The sequence below is a fragment of the Hyperoodon ampullatus genome, assembly GCF_949752795.1.
Source record: "Hyperoodon ampullatus genome assembly, chromosome: 18".
Classification (NCBI taxonomy): Eukaryota; Metazoa; Chordata; class Mammalia; order Artiodactyla; family Ziphiidae; genus Hyperoodon; species Hyperoodon ampullatus.
Window position 1 is genome coordinate 53,046,665 of NC_136931.1, and position 23,044 is coordinate 53,069,708.

Here is a 23,044-nt window from a genome sequence, read left to right on the forward strand (position 1 = left end):
GGGCTTCAGTCCCGGAAGCTCCTGTGAGTCACAGGCTGGTTCTCTGCCCCATGTCCACTTTGAAACGGTTATCGGCCAGGGATGTTGGAGTGCTGTGGCCAGCCTTGGAGCTAAGGCGTGTGAGGTCAGTACCCCACTAGGCTGCAGGGCCTGAGGTTGGGCGTCTTCGCAGAGCTCTTGGGACTGTCCCCTTGGCTCTCAGGGCCCTGGCTCAGAAGTCACACCCCCTCCCCTACTGGACTGGGCCAGGCACACCACAGGCCTGAGCGTGTGGCTGTTTGACTAGTGAGAACTGGGAAGCTGCCCTGAGGAGTGGCGCCCCCGTCCTAGGTCTCGGTCCCCTCGGTGGAAAGGAAGGCGGTGAGTCACGGTGGTGGTGGAGTCCAGGCCTAGTTCCACCCTGGCCTACGTGGGCCCCGTCTATGCTCCTCAACTTCCCTGTCCTCACCGAGGGGCTCCTTGGGTGGCCCTGGAGTGACCTGTAAGGCAGGTACCCCCTGGACAATTGTCTGGTGGAGGCGGCACTGCCGGCCCCAGCTGACCGGGGTGCTGTCGAGGCCTAATTAACCCATTATGCCAGGGGAGGAGCCACCCCAAGAGTGGAGCAGCCTGCTGAGGTCACCGGGGACACCACCCTCGGAAATGCCATCTCCTGCCCCGCCCACAGAGGGGCAAGCTTGGATGTGGGGACGAGGCCCTGGACCCCCTGAGGCCTGGGTGCGCTCCACTGAGTCAGCTGGGCGCCTCCCTCTGTCCTTCATCTCCCCTGCCTCCGCAGCCTCGCCCGCTTCCCCCACAGCCACTCCCGCCTCTGGGATGCCAGGGAGCAGGCTGTCAGCTGAGGCTGCCTGACTCCCTGGGGATGAAGTGGGCTTGGCAGAACAGGGCAGGCCTGGTGGCCATTCCTCACTGAGCTGGGGAGACTGGGGCATGGAGACCAATCTGGGGTTTTCACATCTTCATTTATTGCACTTGAACCCCGAGTTCCTCATGGGTCCTTCTGCCCGGGCTCTCAGATGCTGTCACTGATACACTGCCCCACTCCTGGTAGCTACTGCCAACAGCTCTCTCTGGCTCACAGATTCACCTGGGGAATGTGGCCACCTCAGGCCTCATTCCGGACACTGGACCCTGGGACTTGGGCCCAGTTAGGCCCCCTACACTCTCCTCTGGGCAGAAGGAAGTTTTGCCCTCTGCTGCGCCCAGGGTCTTCCATTCAAGGCCCACCGGGGCTAGACGGACCCCAAGTGAAGGGCACTCAGGCCGTGGGTCTGGACTTGCCCCCGTCCTGGGGTTGGTGGGCTTCGCAGGCACTGCAGGCCGCCCCGGGGGCGTGGTTGGCTCCGCTGGCGGCGTGCGGGGCTTTGCGGGCAGGGGACTTGGGCGGGCGGGGCGTCTTGAGCGTGCTGGCGGCCCGGACGAGGCCCATGCGGTGGCGGATGGAGTGGTCCAGGTTAACGGTGCAGCGCAGGAGGCTCTGCGCCTCGGCCACGGTGAAGGGGAAGTCAGCGCCCAGGAAGCGGTGGAAAAGCTCGGGGTCGCCGTCCAGGTCGAGCATCTTCTGCAGCGTCTCTGTCATCGTGTGCAGCTCGAGGCTGTGGTCGCAGAACACGTCCCAGAGGGGCGCGCAGGCTTCGGGCGCGCTCCCGGCCTGCTGCTTGTCCTCCAGGCACTGCAGGACCCAGCTGAGACGGCACGGCCACTGGTTGGCGAGCACGACCCAAGCCACGGCCTGGCGCGGCGAGAGGCCCCCAAAGTCCCCCTGCTGCTGTTGCAGCAGGCGCACGGTGATGGGCACGGTGTTGACGATGCGCCGCATGGACACCACGTTGTCGGGCACGTAATCGATGAGGCAGTCGCACTCGTCGTGCAGGCAGCAGAGCGCCTCCCGGATGCTGCGCGCCGCCTGGACTTCCAGGAGGCTTTCCGCGCTCTCGGCCCGGGACTGCCCCTCCATCTCCAGGAGTGGCGTGACTTCTCCGCCCCCGGCCCCCGCCCCCGCCCCCGCCCCGGCCCCGTGCCCCGCCCCGCCCCCGGCCCCCGCCCCGGCCCCCGCCCCGGCCCCCGCCCCGGCCCCGTGCCCCGCCCCGCCCCCGGCCCCGCCCCGCGACTTCACGTTGAGCGTCATCTCGCGATAGAGCAGCTCGTCGCAGCTTCGTACCGCATTCTTTAGGAACTGCAGTTTGGTGCGGCGACCGATGATGGGCACCGAGAAGGGTAGCGTGACGGTGCGGTTGAGGAAGAGGTAACCGTTGTCGGCCGTGCCCTTCATGGAGACGGCGCTCTCGAGGCACGCGGCCAGGATGCTTGGGTCCACCACCAAGATGAAGATGAAGGGCGCGTGGCTGTCGGACAGCAGCGTGTTGATGGCGTTGAGCACGCCCACCACGCGCTCCGGGTAGCACGTGTCCAGCCCTGTGATCTCGAGCACGACGCGCAGCCGGCGCCGCTGGTAGATCTCCAGGAAGCACAGGAAGTCCGTGAGCAGCCCCACCTCCTTCTTCACCTCGCACATGAAGCCCAGATGGCTGCCGAACTTCTCGCGCGACACCAGCCGCTCAATTCTCTTGCGCTGGCTCACGAGCAGGTGCTTGCCCACCGAGTACACGGCCATGAGCAGCCCGGAGCCCGAAAGCGTGGTGGCCGCGCCGCCGAATGCCCGGAACAGGTTGCCGTGGACCAGCGCGTGGGAGCCCATCGACAGGTAGAGCAGGCTCATGCCCAGGCTGAGCGCCGCCAGCAGCGCCAGCAGTGCCAGGCACACTCGGCGCCGGCAATGCCACTCGCGCTGGCGGTAGCCCGGCCTCATGGCCGCCTTCTTGCCCAGCACCGAGTACAAGCTGAAGGGCAGTGCGCCGTAGTGTTGGCGGATGCCCTCGCACAGCGTGCTCACCAGGCCGGCCCACAGCTTGTCACTGCCCGCGTACTGCCAGGCGCTGAAGCGGATGAAGAGGAACTTGACGTTCTTGCGCCGCATGTGCAACTCGGTGATGATGGGCTGCAGGAACACCAGGTACCACAGCAGCTTCGAGAAGCCCCAGCCCCGTACGGGCCTCGGCTGCCGCCGCATGTGCTGCAGCTCCTCGGCCTCGCTCTGGTTCGCCTCCTGCTGCATCAGCGCTGCCGGGACCGAGGGCGCAGGGGAAGGTGTGAGCGTCTAGACCCAGCTCAGGCCAGGCCAGGGCCTGGATGTTAGATGGGGAGCCAGGGCCCGTCCCCAAGTGCTGGGCAGGTGCAGAAGTGCGGAAGGAGAGGCCTGGAGCCAGGCTTGAACAGGAAAGGGTCTGAGGGGGAATTGGGGGGTCAGGGGAGGGCAGAGATAGAGCCCCCAGAGGAGAGAGGACCGATGGGGGCAGGGAGGGCTCTAAGAAATGAAAGAATGCATGCCAGGTGCTGAGGAGGAGAAATGCTAGGCAGCAAGTGTACACCCTTGGTCCAGTTTTCCTAGCTGACTGCCTCTCCTCCAGCTCTCAGCTCAGCTATCACTTCTTCCAGGAAGCCTTCCCTGATCCCCAAGCTGGGTCAGGTGACTCTGGGCTCCCACACTGCAGTCCTGCCCACTCTGGGTCATCCCTGTCTGGGGACAGGTCTGTCTCTCGCGCTGGTCTGTGAGCCCAGGAAGGGCAGGGCCCTGGTTGTTTTGGCCACCCTGTGTCCCTTGGGTGCTGAGGAAGTGCTGCGGGGCATGTCTGGAGGATGGATCACGAGAGACTGGGGGCACGATCTGCCTGCTGTGAGTGAGCCAGTGCGAATGAGTCGGAGTCACTCAGCGCAGAATAGAAGCTCTGTTTCCTTTTACCTTAGAGCTGAATCTTTTCTCCTTCCAGGACCTTGTTTGTTGCTCTGTGACAACACAGGAGCAGGACGTGGGCTTGTTTGATAGGTGCTCACCAGGGCTGGGCACACGGAGGTGAGTCACCTCTGGCTTCTCTGGCCATGATTGGGGCTGGGGTCTGGGCTCCAGCAGCGTTTGAACCAGGCTAAGTTTCAGCTCATGTCTTCAATTAACATTATCTGTCAGGGGTCTTGTGGGCGCCAGGCCCTCGGCCAGGGCTGAGGAGAAGAGAGAGGTCCGAGGAGCACAGAGGCCTGGAGGGACTTGGCAGGAGCCAAGCGAGGAACCTGGGCTTTCTCCCTAGGGTGCTGGGGAGCCATGGAAGGCTTTTGAGCAGGGGAAGGACAGGGCTAGATGTGTATTTTAGAAAGACTCCTTGCAGTGGATTTGGCGGGGGAGGGGGGCAAAGGCATAGGGAGGGACCTGGTTAATGCTGATTTCTGGGCATCTGGCAGACTGGCCTCCGGGGTGAGCAGGTCTTAGGGAAGCCTGGGGCTGGGCAGGGACCAAAGGTTCCGTTTCCCTTAATCCCTCCTTCCCCAACACACGCAGATCCTCACCCATGATCTTGTCCAGCATCATGTGCAGGCGGCAGCCAAAGGGGGCATAGAAACCCACGGTCACAGGGACAGGCACGTGGCAGAGAGTCTTAGCCAGGCAGCTGCAGTAGACGTCATCCTCTGTCAGGATATCTGGGGCCCGGGGGTGGGGAGGGGGTAGAGGTGGGGAAACTGAGTCAATGACGCTGGCCAGGCACCACCCTGCTCCCTGTCTACCCTCCGTAGTGCTCGCCCTCAGCCCCTCCCGGCACCGGCACCCCCCTCCCTGACTCCCAGCCATGACTCAGGTCAAACCCTCCGACAGAGGGTTTCTGTGGCCACAGGCAGCCCCCTCCTTCAGGACCAGATGTGCCCTTCTGGGCCCCGGATCCACCAGGCAAAGGCCAGGAGGCTAGACCCACCCCGGCCCTGGCCCAGAGGTGTGTGGGAACTTGGCTACCCTGGCCCCAGGTCACCAGGCTCATGGTTCCCCTGGGAAAATCCCACAGGCTTTTCCCGAGACTCCCGGGCCCTCAGATACCTAAGATACGGCTTTACATGCTCAAAAGTTCTGCCGAGTCTGTTCCTCTCTGCTCTGCTAGCCTGACTCGAGCATGGACAGGCTCCTCAGCTGCCTGTCCACCCCTTACTCTGATCCCTCTCCCTCTCCATGACCCTGTGCCCACAAGTCACTAGTTCCGCCCTGAGCCCCAGGCAGACGTGTCTTCTGGTCCTGGCCCCGCCACCTTTCCCCGCATGACCCGGGCAGAGTGATGCCTCTGGGAGGCATCTTGGACCTGGAGTCAGGGCACCAGAAAGGTGGGGCTCAGTTGGCGGCAGGGCAGTGGGGGAGGCCAGGCCAGCCTCACGGTGTGTGGTGGGGATGACACGCCCGCTTTCATAGAGGCCTCGTGGGCTGCAGCATCCGTCCCTCGCTGGGGGCCAGCGCTGGGCCTGGCGGCACAGCTGGGAGGGCAGGAGGCAGACTCGGACCAAGGTCAGCTGAGGTGGCAGCTGGGGAGGACCGGAGCCTGCTCTGCCTGGTCAGTGGCTGACCTCACCTCGCCGAGCCTCTACTAACTTGTGTGTGAAATGGGCATCGAGGCCCCGAGGCTGTAGCGAGGAGGTTGTGCCTGACCTGGAGCTGAGTCCCCGCTCAGCTGTGCTCTCCTTTCAAACCAGACCTGGAAACTGCCACCTCCCTGGTCAGGTTGCCGGCACCTCTCGCCTGAACTCCTGCTTCCCGCCCTCCCTCGTACAGTCAACTCTCAGGTCACATCCCGAGTCAGCTCTGGGCCCTCGTGGCTCCCGCCTCCCCAGGGGGAGAAGGCTGGGCCCTCACCGCGTCCACGAGGCCACCTTCCACCCTCTCGGACCCCGTCTGACCCTCCTCCTCACCTCCCCTGATCTAGCCACATGTACCTCCCTGTTGTCCCTTGAACAGGCCACCTCAGAGTCTGCATTTGCTGATCCTGCTGCTATTTACTCGAGAGAACTGCCCCGTCTTTGCTTAAATGCAGACTTGATGGGGCCTCGCCTGATGACCTTGTTTAATTTGCAAACGCCATTTCCTCTCCCTGCTTTATTCTCCCCGCAGCATGGTTATCACCCGGTGACACACTTTTGAACTTCCCTATTTATCTTGTTTCCTGTACCTGCCTCCCCCCACTGCCTATAGAATGTGAGCTCCATGAGGGCAGAGATCTGTCTGCCCTGCTTCCTGTGACACCCCCAGAACAGAGCCTGGCGCCCCTGTAGGCGACCAGTACCTGGTCACAGAGTGAATGAATGAATGAGTGGGTGGGTCCCTCCCATGGCTGTGTTGCTCTCTCCATCCCTCAGGCCACTCCCTACCTCTTGCTGCAGCTGCACTCCCCAACACCAGAGCAAGCTGGTGCTCATCCCCCGCTGCCCCCAAGTCAGCAGGGCTGGGAAAAGAGGAAGCAGGGCAAGGGTGTCAAAAGCTGGGGCCCGGGCCCCTGGCCAGCCCGGGATGGAGGCAGCATGGACAGGCCTGGCCTGGAAGCCTTGGATCCCAACAGGTGAAGGAGCAGCGGCTGCCCAGAGGCCCAGTGTCAGGGACGAGCGACGAGCGCCCTCCCAGACAGGAACCAGTGAGGGGTGAGGAGGGCGGGCCCCAGGACAGAGCCCCGGGAAGGGAAGGCTGGGTGAGCTCCGGACCTGTAGGAGGTGAAGGAGCTACGGGTTACGGGGGGCAGGCAGGTGCCAGGTGTCCGTGGGCCTCCTGGGCTCCAGGAGGGTGCTGGCTGCAGAGGGCAGGGCTGGGCCGCTGCTGGCTGTGGTGCGTGCCGTGGCGGGTGAGGGGGTGCGTGCGGGGGCCGGCTGCCGGGTGCCGGCCAGCCGCGTGGGGGCGGTAGTGGTTGCAGGCGGCCCCTTCTGGGCGCCGTGAGCGGGGCAGAGCCGCTGCCACAGGGGGCTGGGAAGTGCGGGCTGGGATCGCTGCTGCAGAACGGGGGGCTGGAGGCCCCGGCGACAGCCACCGCCACCCCATGGTGGCCTGGCATGCCTGGGAGGTGGTGACAGGGCCTGTAGCCTTGAGGTGCCGCTGGGTCATGGTACTACTGGTGACAGCATCCTGGCAGGAAGTGGGGGGGTGACTGGGCCTGGGTCCCTGACCCCTGAGGGGCACTGGCAGGAACCAGTTCAGGTCTTCAGGAGGAGGCTGGGGCTCGTCACTCAGCTGAGGCCCAGGAGAAGTCAGAGAGAAGACGAGGAGGGGCTGTGGGCCGAGGCGGGGCCATGCCCTGCGCTCTCCCACGCCCGGGGCAGGGGGTGGGGACTGGGAAGGGGGCTGCCCTGGGAGGCCCCAGGAGGCTGGATCAGCCCTGACGGGAGTAGCTGCCCCCTCCGCGCCCGGAGCAGTAGCGCCCGCGGTCACCACGGGTGGCTGGACCTCCGACCCCTCCCGCCCACCGCTGTGCTCCCCCCCGATTTGTGGGCCAGTCCCCACAGGCCTGGCGATTTGGGGAGGGAATTCTGTCCACGCTGGGGGGAGGGGCAGGCCAGGTGGGCCCCCCCCGCTGGCATCCCCAGTCCAGGCTCCCACCTCCAGCCTCCCAGGGCCTACGGTCCCCACGGGCCCCTGTGCAGATGCCTCCATGGTGAGTGCCGGTGGCTTTTCCCTCCGGGGGCCTGAGGGTCTTCTGCTTGGCCATCTGCTCAGCAGCCCCCCACTCACAGGTCTCTCTTGTGACCAGGACTGCCCAGACTGAACCCCTACCTTTTTGGTGCCCCAATTCCCTGTCCAAGAAGTAGCGCTTGGTGGGGGTCTGGGGGGGCAGGGCACCCTCGTTGAAGTGGATGGTGTAGTGCTGGTTCATGGCGGCGGGGTCGCCTGCTGGGGTCAGGGAGGAGAGGCCGGGCTCAGTACCCAGCCCCCTTGGGTGCCAGCAGCAAGAACCCACCCGCGGGACGGCCCCGAGACCTGCGATAGATGAGACCTCATCCCTGATGTTGGGGTCCTGGGCTACCCAGGTGGCATGGGGGTGCACTTCAGAGTAACAGGGAGAGGTCAGGATGGGGGGACGGGACAGCCAGGCGCGGGAGGATGAGAACGCTTGGGGGGTAATTTGGGGGTGGGTAAGATTTCCAAGGCCTGGGTGTTCGGGAGCTGCTGGGAGCTTCCAAGAGGCTGGGACAGTGCGGGTGCTGAGCCGACGTGGGCTGGGAGCCAGGGGATGGCTGAGTAAGACTGGGGGAGCTAGGTACTGGGCGGCTGCACCGTGGGCGGGGGAGGCTGGCACCCTGTGAAGGGACTGGAAACCAGTGCGGTGAGGCGGGGAGCAGTGAGCCACCGAGCAGGCGGGCGGCTGAAATGTCAGGGCTGAGACATTTGGGACCTAATGAGGGGTTGGAGGGAGGGGGACTCTGGGGGAGCAGATGAAGTCGGCGTGGTCCAGTCTGGGGATGAGGTGGCGGGCACTGGGTTTCAAATGTGAGGAGCCCAAAGCGGAAGCGAGGGAAAGAGGCTGTTTAGAGGCAGGCACTGGAGAACCCGAGGGGCAGAGGAAACGGGGGTGAGAGCTGGAGTTGGTGAGGGTTGGGGGCCCGGCGCGTGGCCCCTGCCCACCTCATCCCCCCGGCCTGGGGTCCCCCGTACCTGATGGCAGCCTCGCAGCCCCAGCTCCCTGCCCCGCTGATGCCGTCAGCCTAGCTGCTGTGCCAGCCCTACCGTCTGGCAGCATCAGCACAGGCCAGACTGGTGAGAGGCCCGGGAGCTGGGAGCTGGGAGCCAGGAGCCCAGTGGCCCGACCGGTTTGCCCACCTTGTCCCCGCCCTTCCCAGCAAGCCTGCCCAGTCCCTGTCCGGTGCGCTCAGCTCTCAAGGACTGGGGGCTGCCGCCGCCCACCCCCCCACACCCATGGTACCCCGGTAAGGGATGGAGATGGCAGGCCACGCTGCTGCCCGGGGCGGGACCCGCCAGAGGGTCTGCTGGTCTGGGCACTTATGCTGTGGGAGGGAAGGAAGCTAGGACACGGATTGGGAGTCCAGGCCCAGAGAAGATGCAGCCCCAGGTTCAGGTGCCAGCTCCTCCAGGGCCCAGCTGTGTGAGCTTGGGCAGGTGACTTCACCTCTCTGAACCTCGGCTTCCTCATTGCTGAGCAGGCCGGCGTCCGTGCCTGCCTCTAGTGGTTGTCAGGAGGAGTCCCCTGAGCCCAGAGCCTGGTGCTCAGCAACAGTGGCGCCAACTGGCCCATCTGCCAGCTGCTCCAGATGCTTCACATAAAATGATGATGACACGCGCATTCCAGGCTCACCAGGAGCCGCACTCAGTGTACATGCTTTTTTTTTTTTGCGTTACGCGGGCATCTCACTGTTGTGGCCTCTCCCGTTGCGGAGCACAGGCTCCGGACGCGCAGGCTCAGTAGTTGCGGCTCGCAGGCTGTAGAGCGCAGGCTCAGTAGTACTGGCGCACGGGCTTAGTTGCTCCGCAGCATGTGGGATCTTCCCAGACCAGGGATCAAACCCGCGTCCCCTGCATTGGCAGGCGGATTCTTTTTTTTTTTTTTTTTTTTTTTTTGCGGTACGCGGGCCTCTCACTGTTGTGGCCTCTCCCGTTGCGGAGCACAGGCTCGGGACGCGCAGGCTCAGCGGCCATGGCTCACAGGCCCAGCCGCTCCACGGCATGTGGGATCTTCCCGGCCCGGGACACAAACCCACGCCCGCTGCATCAGCAGGCGGACTCTCCACCACTGCGCCACCAGGGAAGCCCCATGCTTCTCTTTTTTTGATTCCAACACACGGATTGCGGGATCTTAGTTCCCCAACCGGGGATTAAACCCAGCCCCGGCAGCGAACGGGCGGAGTCCTAACCACTGGACCTCCAGGGAAGTCCCAACATGCTTTTTTATCTACAGTAACCTCTTTCCTCCTTGCCACGCTCCAGTGGGGTGGGGGTGATGCCCCCTTTACAGATGAGGAAACGGAGGCCCGGGCTGCTGGAGTCCCTTGCCCCGGGTCTTAGGGAGGCAGAGGCAGGCTTTGCAGGCAGTGGTTCGTGCTGGGTAGGTGGAGGCGCCTTGTGGACGTTCTTTGAGAGGTGAGAGTGGGGTGGGGGGTGGGGATGGCTGGGCAGGAGGTGCCTTAGACACAGCGTGTGTGGGGGGCCCCTTTGCTCTCCAGGGTCCTGTCTCCCTGTGGCTGCTGCTGGTGTGATGGGTCGAACAGAGGTTCGTTCCCCCGGGAGATGGGGGAGGCAACCACAGAGCTGTGCGCAGCGACCAGACACTGCCCCCTGTAGCCCAGCTATGCCCCTTCCCTCCCCTCGGCTACTTCTCTCTCCCGTCACCAGGCTTTCAAGCAACTTCCTCCTCCCTGTCCTCTGCCAATTTAGGACTCTGCCCCCCTCCCAGCACCCCTGCCCCATCAGAGAGGCCAGGCTGGTGTCTGAGTGGGGGCGTGGTGAGTCTGGGGGGGAACCTCCAGGACAGCCCTGAGCTTCTTGAGGGCAGGGCTGGGCTGATCCCCCGCTCCCCCCGCCTGTCCGCACGCACACAGTTTAGCTGAATGACTGCGATTCATTTGGGAAACATCTGCAGGCTCTGTGCTGGACAGTGCGAGCACCCAGCTGAGGGACCCAGAGGGACCCAAGGGGAAGCGCAGCGGGACATAAACAAGTAAACACGGCGGCAGGGCAGGACAAGGCTGTCTAGGAGCACCCCCGAGGGCTGCAGGCGCCGGGCAAATGAGCAACTGCTCTGAGGGGTGTGGTGGGCAGCCGAGGCTGGTGGCTGCTGGACACCGGAGAGGGAGCAGGAGTCTGAGGAGTGGGCCAGGCAGGGAATGGCATGTGCAAATGCACGGAGGCAGGCCAGGGGCTGCTGTGTGCGCGGGGGAGGGGCTGGACGGGGTGTCTGCAGAGGAGCCCCACCCACTGAGGAGACCCGTCCTCCTCCCATTTGGGTCTGTCGCGGCCTCGGCGTGCAGCTCTGAGGTGGGGGTACTTACCCACATCAGGCAGCAAGTGGCAGAGCTTGGCAGAGTCCAGACGGGTGATGCCCTCGGATGCTATGAATGTAAACACTGGAGGTGGTGGCAGGGGGTGGGGTGCAGGCATGGAGGCCGAGCTGCCCAGGGACTGGTCAGCCTGGCCATTGTTCTGTTCTTGGTATGACTCGCATCCGCCAGGCACGTGAAGTAAGAGTGAGTGAGTGAGTGAGTGAGTGAGTGAGTGAGTGAGTGAGTGTGTGTGTGTGTGTGTGTGTGTGTGTGTTTTGGGGGAGCCGAGGGTGTCTGGCCCACCTCACCTGCATCCATCCTTGGTCCTGGCAGCCCCAGCCCAGCCCACCCCTGCCAGCACCCTGGGGGCCCTTGGCCCTGCTCCTAGGGAGAGGTCCATTCTGTGGGCCCCGCTGGGAAGAGAGCAGCCCCAGACTTGACTTGACGCTGGCAAGGGTGCCAGCGCCAGGGGCCACCCTCCCCTGCCAGGTGTGCAGGGCAGGAGGCGGCATGCTCCAGGGCTGAGGCTGGGGAGGAGGGGGCCCAGGAGAGGAGGAAATGTGGGACGGGGAGCCACACAGGGTGGCCTGCTTCCCCCGCAGGACCTGTGACACAGTCCCTTTGCAGATGACCCTGCCCCCAGCACCCTGCGTGACCCCCACCTTCCACTTGGAATCTGGTCCCACGTACAGAACCTTTATTGAGCCCCTGCCGTGTGGAGGGACGTGTCCAATGTGGGCCGGGGCGGGGCCCACCTTGCCCCCGGGACACCCCCACCTCCCTATGACACCCATTTGTTGAGCGCTTGTGAGGCCCTGAAGCGGTGGGACCCCGTCTCCCTAGCACCAGCCACCACCACGGGCAGCAGCTGGGTCCCCGGGATGGGGTGGCGTGAGGCTTGGCTAGGGGTGGGGCCTGGGGCTCCCTCAGGATCTCTGGATCACCACCTGGAACTTACCTGGAAGAGAAGGGCTGGCTTTAGCCTGAGGCTGGGACCGGAGGGGAGAGGCAGCACCCCAATAGCTCGGAGATGTTCATCCCTGCCCTGCGCCAACAGCCTGGGTGGCCTCAGCTGGGCCTCAAGTTTCCTCACCAGTCTAGGGTGGTGATGCTTCCTGCCCACCTGGCGTGCACCCCAGGGCTGTGTGGGTGACTGGGGGCATGAAGGCCAAGCATGTCAGTTGCTGGGGAAGGGGCTGGCACGGGCTTCTGGGGCATGTATTGCTCAGATCCTGCCTGCTCAGGTCCCAGGTCCCCCGTGATGAGTGGGCCTGGGGACTGGCAGAGGGGAAGACACCTGGAGGGAAGGGGACCAGAGGGCTGGCTGCAGGCTGCCCCCAGGTAAGGGTGGGGCCTCGGCCTGTCTGATGGAGGGCACTGGGCCAGCGGGGACCCGGGGGTCAGGAGGACAGCCCATCACGCCGGCTGCAAGTTCCATGGGGCCTGGCTGCCTGTGGAGCCCCTCAGCACAGCACCAACCCAGGTGACTTCCATTATGTCCACCTGGGTTCCCGCGCCGGGAAGAGAGTTAGAAACCACTAGACCAGGTCATCGTCAAGGGTTGTCTCCTCCAGGCTGGCATGCCCCAGGGGAAGCAGGCTGCGGGGAACATCCAGGGGCAGGGGCATGGATGCGCTGCACCAGCTGTGTGGCCTGGGCATGTGACTTAAACTCTCTGGGCCCAAGACTCCCCATCTGTGAAATGGGGCTGGGGTGGCCCGGCCCCACCTCCTCGGCCCCCCGGGAGCAGGGGGACCCCTGCCTCACTCGGACGGGAGCCCCCACCCCAACTCACAGGCGGGCAGGGCTGCCACGGAGGCGGTGACCAGGCTCTTGATGCCCAGGGTGCTGAGGGTGCCCCGTAGGAGGCCGCAGGTGAAGGCCAGGAACTGGGGGCGGGGGACACAGGTCACTGTGGGCAGAGGGGGGAGGCCGACACCCAGGACCAGGGGCACCACGCTGGGCCCCTCCCTCTCCCGGGGTCCTGGGCTCAGGGAGAGGCCTGCCTGGGGCTGGAGTCCCAGCACTGCCCCCGTACCTTGGGCGCTTCCTCCAGGTACTGCTGACCCGAGGCCATCCGGATGAGAAGGGGGAAGCTGTTGTCCTGCAGGACGTAGGTCCCCTGGGGACAGATGAGGGGCCCATGGGGGCTGGGGTGGCGCCTGTACCTTTGTTAGGGGGAAGGGGAAGCAAGGACCCAGGGCCCAGCCCCACTGGGCTGAGGTCTGGAAGGACCCTTCCCTCAAAACCGTGGTGGTTGGTCACGGGCCCGTCCTTCAGAGCTGCACGGGGACCCACGGGCCTTCGGCCCTGGGCCTGGTGTCCTGCCCTGCTGGGTGCGTGACCTTCCAGGGTGGTGGTGAGAAGCTGCAGCCCAGGCCCGTGGAGCGGCCCGCCGGGCCCCGGCACAGCACGGGCTCCTAATGGGAACTAGGACCGGGTCCGGACAAGAAGCATCAGGCCGAGGCGAGGTGCTGGCCACCCCAAGGGGCCTTCTGCCGGCTCTGGGGCCCATCCTGGGAGGCCTGCGGGGAGGCTGGAAACAGCTGCCACGCCCCACAGCAGCCTCCTGGCTTCCCCTGGAGGATGGCACAGAGGCCCCGAGGGGGCCCGTGCCTGCCTCCCAGCTTGGGCAGGTCCCCAGGGCCGGGCCTGCTGCAACCGCCCCACGCGGGGGAGTCCCCTCCCCGGCTCTTTTGGGTACTGGGCGTGGGCACGCACCTGGTGATTGGTGCGGAGGCTGTCCATCTGCTTTTGGAACACGGCCGCCCACACGTCTTTGCATAGGAACTTGAGGATATCCAGCTCCTCCCTGAAGGCTAGCGTCTCCCGGGGCAGCCTGGGGTGGGGGGCCAGGCCAGGGGAGGGGGGAGCCCCGAGATGAGGAAGAGGGAGAAGACCAGGCTGGGTTCCTGTGTGGAACGAGGTACCCTCCCCGCCCGGCTGGGCCCAGGAAGGGACCCCACCTCAGCTCCTGCCCACCTCTCACCTCTCGCCCAGGGCCTGGCCCACGCGGAAGCCCATGCCCTCCAGGACCGACAGGCTCATCTTCTGTCCCTAGAAGGCCAGGGAAGAGAGGCGCAGGGGCCCTCGGTCACCTGAGGGAGCCGGGCGCCGCGGGGTGTGGCAGCTGTGAGGGGACTTGCCCGTCCCTGCCCGTGCAGGGCGAGGAGGCCCAGAGGGGAGGCCTTGCTGCACAGGCTGGCAGGACAGGCCGGCTTTGTCCCGCCACCTCCTCACGCGCCTCCAGAAACCCCCTGAGCCCTCAGGACCCGCTCCCCTCATTCCGGGAAAAGCAGGGGTTTTCCCCAGGCTCAGCTTCACCCTGCTGGTCAAGTCTTTCCTGAGAACACCCATCACTTCTTATATGCACTTCCAGTGTCTGTCCTTACAACACCCTGTGGAGTAGCACTCCTGTTACCCCAGAAACTCAAGGTGACCTGCCCTGGGGCTCATGTGGCGAGTAAGGGGGCCACAAGGCATGGGCCCTGGCCTCTGGCCAGCAGGGGTGCTGAAAAGTCAACTGTGATCATTAGGCCTTAACATACTAGCCGAGAATCCTGGGAGGGACGCACAGGGGAGGGAAGTGTTCCCTCGGGTGCCCGGCGAAGGCAGTGGTGGCAAAGCGGCCTTCTGGAGGGCAGGCTAGGGTCTCACGGTGGAGGGGCTGAGGCACGGGGACAGGGGTGGCAGGAGGGCTGCACCTGGTGTCTGTCCACGTGCCCAGGAGTGCGGACGGCGAGGCTGGAGGAGAGCTGACCTGTGTGTGTTTTTGATCTGTGTGACCTGGAGAGAGCTGAGCAGGCGAGGGAGGCTGGCCCAGACTGGGGGCGTCAGAAATACCAGGACGGCCTGTGGTGACCAACACGGGGCCGGGCACACCGGAGGAGGCGCGTTAGAAACAGATGCTGAACGAGCAAAGTGAGGAACTGGGACTCGAGCACACACTGTGCCGGGTGCCCCGTACAGACCCCCTTGTTTAATTTTAACAACCCCATAAGGTAGGTTGTATTTCACACCTGGAGACCAGGCACAGAGGGGTTAGGTCACACCTCCCAGAGGCACCCTCAGCCACGGGGCTGTCCTTCGGACCTGAGCAGGTCTGGCTCCTGCAGGTAGGTGGCACATGGGTGGGCGGCCGGGGCAACACCCCCAGCTGTCCCTGCGCCAGGGAAGTGGCAAGGGCTGAGGCCCGCTGGGGGGATGTGCCAGGCGTAGGGAGGTTGGAGCAGAGGCGGCCTGCGTGCTGGCCCTCTGCTGGGCTACATGATATGCAGGCCCTGTCCCGCCATTCCGTGCTCTTCCTGTGGGAACCGGGCCTGGGGAAGGACACAGCTTCCTGCTGGTGGTACTGGCGTGCGCTCTCTGGTTTCTTCCAGCACAGCAGGGCCTGCCTTGAGGGGAGGGCTTGAAGGCTCATGATGTGCAGGATCTGAGCTTGGGGCGTGAGAGGCAGAGAGGGGGACATGTGCCTGGTGGCTGGTTCCAGGGTCCAGGGCCAGATCAGCCCCCGACCCCTACCAGCTGCCCCGTGCCTCAGTTTCCTCACGTGTAAAATGAGGACCTTCCCAGGGTCCTCATGAGGATTAAGGGAGTGAGTGGGTAAGTGCAAGCCAAGTGCTCTGAGTCAGGCTCCGGAAGCGTTACTATCATTGTCATTTGCAGCCTCTGCATCTGTCAACCTGCATGACGAGCTGATGGGGAAAGAGAAGGAAAGCCCCATGAAGGAGGGGCTCTGTTCTGTGGGCTGATGGATCTCAGCACCTGGATCACTGCCACCCCTGCGTCACCTCCCTCCTAGAGGTGAGCTACCCGAGGGGGCCTGGCTGGGCTCCGCCCTAAGTGCATCTGTGTCCCGAGGGACAGGGAAGACCCCAGGACTCCCCTGTTCATCCCACAGACATTTCCTGACTGGCCTCCAGGAGCTCGCCTAGCAAGCCTAGTGGGGATGACGGGCACCCAGGGGATGACAAGCTGGTGAGAGGGCGGAGGGGGGCCCGACCTCACAGGGGTGGTGTGACCAGCAGCTCGCTCTACAGGAGCTGTTGCTGTTGGCTCCATGGTCCCCAGCCCTTGAAAGGGGCCAGTTAAATATCTGCTGCACTGCAGAGACTGGGGGTGGTGGGGAGGGGGGAATAATGCAAGCAGGGAGGAGGAGAGGCAGTGGGGAGGGGAGGGCGGAGGATGAGCGGGTGACTCGGGAGAGAGGGTGGAGGCGGCGGGCGGCAGAACCCCGCCTGCTCTCTGGCAGCCGCCTCCCTGGACTCAGCAGCGTTCAAGTCCCAATCCCTACCAGAGCTCTCCAGACACTAGGGGTTCATCATTCCTGAGGAGGGAGGGCAAGGCGGGACACTCCCATCCCACTGGGAGCCTCTGGAGCCCAGCCCAGAGCCAGTGCAATTCTGGGCTCCCCACGCCTGCCTCAGCCGAGCTGACACAACAGCCCATGGAGAGGAACCGAGATAATGGGAGAAACAGGGGGGACCCCTCAGAGGAAGCTTATCGGTGTGGGCACGAGGGGCATCCATGAAGCAGCACGGGCAGTTGGAGGAAGGGACAATCGGACAAGGGAACGTTCTTAGAAATGCAATGGTAGCCAAGAGAAACGTTTGTTCACGAGGGAGCCGAAAAAGAGACAAATCTGGAAGGTAGGTAAAACCTCACAGATTGTTAAGAAAAAAGGAAACCACGAGGTGGGAAAAAAATGAGGGAAAAGTTGACATGCGGAAAGAGATCTAGAAAGTCTAGGATTCCTCGGACTGCGAGAGATGGAACAGTGCAGGAGAAGAAATAATGAAAGGAGCGTAAGAGGAACATGTGCTCTGCTAAAGGCAGATTCAAGCGTCCAGACCGAAAAGGGCCACAGAGCTCCGAGTAGGATGAATGGAAAACAAGGAAACCAAACTGCCTCCCCCCTGGTCCCGTCCTGGACTGAAACTCGATGGAGCTGGGTGGGGGGCTGTGTGCCTGGCCTGCCTGGCCCCTTAGTTATTAGTTATTTGTGAGGTTCAAGCCCCACCCGCAGAGCCAGTCTGTGCTGGCCCCGGGCAGGGCATCCCAGGAAGGAGCAGCACTGGTTCCTGCCTTAAGAAAAGCACAGGGAGGACTTCCCTGGTGGCGCAGTGGTTAAGAATCTGCCTGCCAATACAGGGGACACGGGTTTGAGCCCTGGTCCGGGAAGATCCCACATGCCACGGAGCAACTAAGCCCGTGCGCCACAGCTACTGAGTCTGCGCTCTACAGCCCACGAGCCACAACTACTGAGCCCACATGCCACAACTACTGAAGCCCGTGTGCCTAGAGCCCACGCTCCACAACAAGAGAAGCCACCGCAATGAGAAGCCCGCGCACTGCAACGAAGAGTAGCCCCCGCTTGCCGCAACTAGAGAAAGCCCGTGTGCAGCAACGAAGACGTAATGCAGCCAAAAATAAATAAATTTATATATATTTTAAAAAAAGCACAGGGAGAAGGGATGACTTCCGGCTTCCCCAAGGTGAATGGCTCCAGAAGACCCAAAAGAACTACGCTGCATGACCAGGTGAGTGACAGGGTGAGAGCACACCTCCCACCCTGTCGCCCTATCCTCATGCACCCAGGTGGTGCCCGGACAACCCCAAATCCCACCTTCTCCCCTGACACTCTCCGAGCTCACCCAGCCCCCCTCCACCTGCCTTCCATCTACCCCTCACCTCTGCTCAGGCTCCTGCAGCAGCGCCTTCCCCGCCCAATCTCCATCCAGTCTCATCCACGGGGCCAGGGAGGACTTCCGGAAAAGTAAATCTGAGCCTGGCATACCTCAGTTTAAGCCTTCTGTGGTCCCCACTGCCCTCCCGCATGGAGACCCCACTGCCGGCTCTGTAGCCTCGGATGCACTGCGCCCCCTCCAGGGCTCTGCCCCCTGCTATCCACTGTGCCAGGAACTGGTTGGTTTTCCAGGCTCTTGCCTGAGGACAAGGACTGTATCTGATGGCTGCTACACCCACCACAGGCCCTCCTGAGAGAAGGGGCTGGCCTGGGCACTCACTGGGCCTCGGTGGACCAGGGCCTGCCCAGCAGGGCCATTCCCGGGCCAGCGGCCAGTGGATGACAGCTCATTACACACACAGAGGGGTTCACTCCTGCCCACAGGCTCCCCTTATCTTCAAAGCTCCTGAGGTGGACAAACCACAGCCTCTTCCTCCAACTCTTGGAACTTTTCTCTCTTTGATAACAAAGGCCCTTCGACCTCCCAGTTCCTCCGGCCAGTCTTCCATTCAACCCGTGACCATCCAGGAGAATCCATTCAACAGCCACAAATAACCAGGCAGGACGTGGAGATCAAAAAGCCCTAAACAGTGACTGTGGCTCCTGGGCACCTGTGCTGTGGGGACAGAGATGAACCAGCCACCATCGCTTTCCTCAAGGGGCTCTGAGGCAGGTGGGCGGGGCAGGCCTAATGCCACAGACAAGCTCTGGCACGGATGCCTGAGTCCTGATTTTGCCTTTGATCCTGGCTGTGCAGCGTTGGAGAACCCCTCCCTCTCTGGTGCCTCAGTCCCTCCCCTGTAAAATGGGATGATGACGTCAACCTCAGAGTGCTGTTCTGAGGACTAAATCAGATAAAATCCTGTGCTGGAGACACGATAAGTACCCAAGAAACAGAAGGCCTGCGTGTCGTTCAGACAGGACACTTGCTGGACCAAAGAGAAGGAGCAGAGAGGGGAGGGGCCGGGAGCAATAGAGAAAAGACTGCGCGAAACCAGGGCAGCTGCCCACGATGTGCTAAGAAACAGGGCTCCCCAGCTTGAAAGAATATGGGGAGACGGCAGTCCTTCCCCTGGCTGCACACAGGAACCACCCAGAAGCTCTGAGGCCTGATGCCCAGGCCACCTCCTGGCCCAACTCTACCGGAATCTCTGGTGTGGGACCCAGCATCAGAACTGCAGAGGCATCTGGGCAGAGAGCCACGCCCAAGGGTCACAGGCACGTTCGTGCTCTAAAAGCCCTGTGCTGAGCAAAGCTGAGTAACCGCGTGTCCCCCCACCCACTTTCTTGGCCACAGGAACCCATTAAAATCCTCCCAGAGTGTCAGAGAAGACATTGAGAAAGACAGGCGAGAGTTTATAGCGCAGGCTTTGGAAGTGGGAGGCCCAGTTACATTCCTGACTCTGCCACTTGACAGTGAAGACTCCATCTATAAAAGCCTCTGTTTCCTCATCTACAAAGTGGGGAGGATCATGCTGACCTTTGTGGGTTGTTAGGTGGATCAAATGAAATCAGGAATGTGAAGCCCACCAGGGCACATGATGGGTGCTACTACTGGCCACGATACTAAGTGAATGCCAGTCCCCGCCCACACCCTCCATGGCACAGGGGCTGCACTCACTTCAACAAATCCATGCTGAGGACCTACTATGGGGTGATCAACACAGACCCGGTCCCCATGCACACCACACAGCAGGCAGCCTGGCAGAGGAGAGGCTGTGAATCAAAGGATCATATGGATATATAATTCAGATACATACTTTTCATGATACAAGGATACCCCAATTCCACTGGGGGCTCAGGGAGGGCTTCCCCGAGGAAGGGACATTTGAGTTAAGATCTGAAGGATTAATAGGTGTCAAGGCAGTGATGATGTGACAGGTGAAATGAGCTGGAAGATGAGGGAGGAGGCTGGTACAGGGCAGAGGAGGGAAGCCAGGCTAAAGCAGGGAGGGGCCAGATGGGAACCATATTTAGACAGCACAACAGGAAGGGTCTGGCTGATGGCTGGAGGTGAGGGAGTAAAGGCAGATGTCAGGGACTCCCGGGTTTCTGGTTTGAAAGCCAGGACGGATGGGGTGCTGAGACACTGCAGCCCCCTCCCCAAAACACAGGCCAGCGCACACTCCCTCTCCCACGCGCTAACGTTCTCATAGCATTTTCCCAAGGTACAATATATACTCATTTATCTGATTTGTCCGCCTACCCCACTATAACGTAAGCTCCAGGAGGGCAAGGGTTTTGGCATGGCTCGCTGAATAATCCCCAGAGCCTACAGCAAGGCTTGGCACCTTGCAGGTTTTAGTGACAAGTCTGTTGAATGAATGAACTTGAAAAAACTATGTTGAGATGATAACAAGCAACACCCTTGTCCTCCTGAATTGGGAAGAAAACACAGACCAATAAAAATGTCTTGCGTACTGATGATGATGATCATAGAAAGAATAATGAAAAAAGTGAGCACAGCCCCACTTATTAAGCACCTACTCTCTCCGTCACCCTTTCTTCTTGGTAACAGACTTTAAAACAAGAGCTCCGTGTTTTGAAGGCTGATTAGGTGCTAAGACATCGTACTAAGTGCTTTGAAGTCTGCGCATTTATTTTTCATAAGGGCCAACTTCCCAGATGCCAAGCACGCTCCTTCCGCAGGGCTTCACAGAAGGCTTCCCCCTCCCTGGAATGCTCTTCCCCCCACTTATCCCCGGGGCTTGCTTCCTCCCTTCTCTTCCTCAGAAAGGCTTTCCTCCACCATCCACCACTCCACCTCTCTTCTTTCCCCGACTCTGCTGAAGTTGTCTTTATAAAACTTCTCACTAGCTGGCGGCACATTCTATTTTTATTGTTTGTTTTGACTTCCCTACTAAAACGTAAGCTTCACGAGGACAGGGAAACAGTGCCCTGAGTACAGTAGGCGCTCAGTAAGTTTGCTGAATGAATAAATGTCTTGCTCGGAGTCTTAGGTGCTGTTATCTCATTTTACAAGGGAGGAAACTGAGGCACACAGGTCGAATCACTGGCTCTCAGACCCTGTATGAGTGGTGCAGGCGGGATTCAACCCAGGCTCAATCAATATATAACTTCTCAATGTATACCCAGTAATCGTAATTACTGTAATTGCTACCCGCTTACTCTGTGCAGGCTTTGAGCTAAGAGCCTGACCTCGAACTGTCTCGCTCAGTTCTAGCTGCGACCCTCGAGGCCGACCCTGCTGCGACCCCGCTTTGCAGAGGCGGAAGCTGGCGCCTGAGGTCGCCCAGCGAGGCAGGGGCGGGGCGGGGGTTCGACCCGGGCCGCTACCGCGCCCTCTGCTCCTCCCGGGGCCTCGACCCAGTCTTCCCGCCGCGGCCCGTGCCTCCTTCCCCCCGGGCCCGGCGCTCACCCCGGGGCCGAGGTCCGGATCTTGCGCCCACAGCTCCGCTACCATTTCCGTGTGCAGAAACTCGAACAGTGCCGCGTCAGCCATGCGCCGACTTCCCCTGCTTAACAACCGTCCAGCGCCTCACGTTCTCATTGGCCCGGCTGGGCAAGCCCCGCCTCCTGCACCTAAGAGCGAGCCCGCCCACTCTCGCTTCCATTGGTGTTTCGGGCTAACCCCGCCTTCCTTTTCAGGGCTCTCGTGGTGCGCGCCTGAACTTGGGAGACTAGGGGGAGGGCCTGCTTTGTCTATATTGGCCGCACGTGACAAGCATCTCCGCCCTTCCCTCTGCTGCTTCCCCGTTTCCGGGTCCTCGAGCATTTCCATTGGCCGAGTCGCTTGTTACACGTGACTTCTCGTCCTTTAGAGTCCCCGTTTGTCTACACGCCTCGCAGCACAACCCGGAAGCGCCAGCCCAACAGCTTTCCTATTGGCCGTGCCCATATTCACGTGGCTCTTCACACATCCCCTCAAAGCTGGTCCTGAGGGCTTGCTTCCTGGTTGGTAGGCGAGCGGCCCAGGTGATTGGCCGCCAACACCCGCCCAACCTGTTTCCCTATTGGTTGGGGCTGCCGCCTTCTCCTTTCTCGGTAAAGACGCCGCACTTCGGCTAGGTAGCGGATCCCGCAGGCTGGGCGCTCCGGTGACTCGGTACGGTCTTCGGTGATAGCGCTCCCTACCCCGCCCTTAGTGCACCCTTCCCAGAGCCCAGCTGGGCTGTTACCCTTTCTGTGACCCAGGCACTGGTACCTGAACGGCTCAGGAGGCCGTGTGCTTCCGAATCTGACACAGGCTTGGAGGAGGGTGTGGCCTCTGCTAGGAGGCAAAATCGGAAAGAGTAAGCTCTTTAGTTTGGGACTCCGGGTACTTGTGCCTCAGCCTTGATCGAGCTGGTGGCCCTCAGTTTTCCCATCAGTACACCGAGGCGGCTGGGGTCCAGTAGCCCCCATCATCATCATCATCAGGGATGATGATGCAGAAAAGGAAACTGAGGCCCATGCAGGGGAAGCAGATGGCCCCAAATTGCTAAGGTAGTCAGTGGAGGGGCTGAGAATCCAGAACTTGCGCCTTTTAACCACGGCAGGGCGCCCGCCTCTCATATCATCCCTTCGCGCGTCTTCCTAGCTCGCGCCATGGCGTCCCAGAGTCGTCGGCGGAGGCCGCTGCGGAGGCCTGAGACGGTGGTGCCGGGGGAGGCGGCCGAGACGGACTCGGAGCTCTCTGTGTCCTCGTCGGAGGAGGAGGAGCTGTACCTGGTCCTCTCGGGCCCGACGCGCGGCCGCCCCACGGGACTGCGGGTGGCCGGGGAGGCCGCGGAGACCGACTCGGACTCGGAGCCGGAGCCGAAGGCCGCGCCGAGGGATCTGCCTCCGCTCGTGGTGCAGCGGGAGGCTGCCGGGGAGGCCTGGGGAAAAGAGGAGGCCCCGGCGCCCGCCCCCGCGCGTTCGCTGCTGCAGCTCCGGCTGGCTGAGAGCCAGGCGCGGCTGGACCACGACGTAGCGGCCGCGGTGAGCGGCGTGTACCGCCGCGCGGGCCGTGATGTGGCCGCCCTGGCCGGTAGGCTGGCGGCTGCCCAGGCGGCGGGATTGGCGGCGGCCCACAGCGTGCGCCTGGCGCGGGGGGACCTCTGCGCGCTGGCCGAGCGTCTGGACATCGTGGCCGGCTGCCGCCTGCTGCCCGACATCCGCGGCGTGCCGGGCACCGAGCCCGAACAAGACCCGGGACCGCGAGCCTAGCTGTGACCCACTCTCCCGCCTGACTGATCCCTGCGGGTAGGCCTTGCGGCCTCTGGGACCTGGCTCTGTGCCCTGTTTAGCCACCCACCCATCTTGCTGTCACCCTCAGAGATAACCCGCCCCCTGGATAATGCTCTGTGTGTGTGTGTGGGGGGGGCAGGATGGGGGGTTAATGCTGTGCAGCCCTGCTAGGCCCTAGCATCTGGTTCCTCCCCCTGGTCCTGGCCCTTGCTCCCTGGTTCAGAGCTTGTGTATGTCTGAAGCTTGGCTCAAACTCCTGGGTAACTAGCCACTCCTTAATTTGTCTCCATCTTA

General features: G+C 62.6%; 3 protein-coding genes across 3 annotated transcripts; 1 reads left to right on the forward strand and 2 right to left on the reverse strand.

Moving 5' to 3' along the window:
- Nucleotides 1–943: 943 nt before the first annotated feature.
- Nucleotides 944–11,151, reverse strand: NKPD1 (NTPase KAP family P-loop domain containing 1; the record flags this gene model as incomplete). Its single annotated transcript, XM_079724112.1, has 13 exons — nt 944–1,974; nt 2,092–3,120; nt 4,396–4,527; nt 5,244–5,340; nt 6,229–6,302; nt 6,585–6,834; nt 6,902–7,075; nt 7,226–7,380; nt 7,616–7,885; nt 8,763–8,844; nt 10,554–10,654; nt 10,843–10,917; nt 11,142–11,151. The coding sequence occupies 13 exons, from the start codon at nt 11,149–11,151 to the stop codon at nt 1,259–1,261; spliced, it is 3,165 nt and encodes a 1,054-aa protein (XP_079580238.1). The 3' UTR covers nt 944–1,258.
- A 392-nt stretch (nt 11,152–11,543) lies between these two features.
- TRAPPC6A (trafficking protein particle complex subunit 6A) lies at nt 11,544–21,056 on the reverse strand. Its single transcript, XM_079724000.1, has 6 exons — nt 20,958–21,056; nt 13,823–13,890; nt 13,555–13,672; nt 12,872–12,955; nt 12,629–12,722; nt 11,544–11,791 (listed from the first exon to the last, which is right to left on the reverse strand). Exons 1-6 carry the CDS (start codon nt 21,039–21,041, stop codon nt 11,760–11,762), a joined length of 480 nt encoding a protein of 159 aa, XP_079580126.1. The 5' UTR covers nt 21,042–21,056; the 3' UTR covers nt 11,544–11,759.
- A 1,070-nt stretch (nt 21,057–22,126) lies between these two features.
- On the forward strand, nt 22,127–22,729 carry BLOC1S3 (biogenesis of lysosomal organelles complex 1 subunit 3; the record flags this gene model as incomplete). Its single annotated transcript, XM_079724321.1, has 1 exon — nt 22,127–22,729. The coding sequence occupies one exon, from the start codon at nt 22,127–22,129 to the stop codon at nt 22,727–22,729; it is 603 nt and encodes a 200-aa protein (XP_079580447.1).
- Between the last annotated feature and the right edge of the window lie 315 nt (nt 22,730–23,044).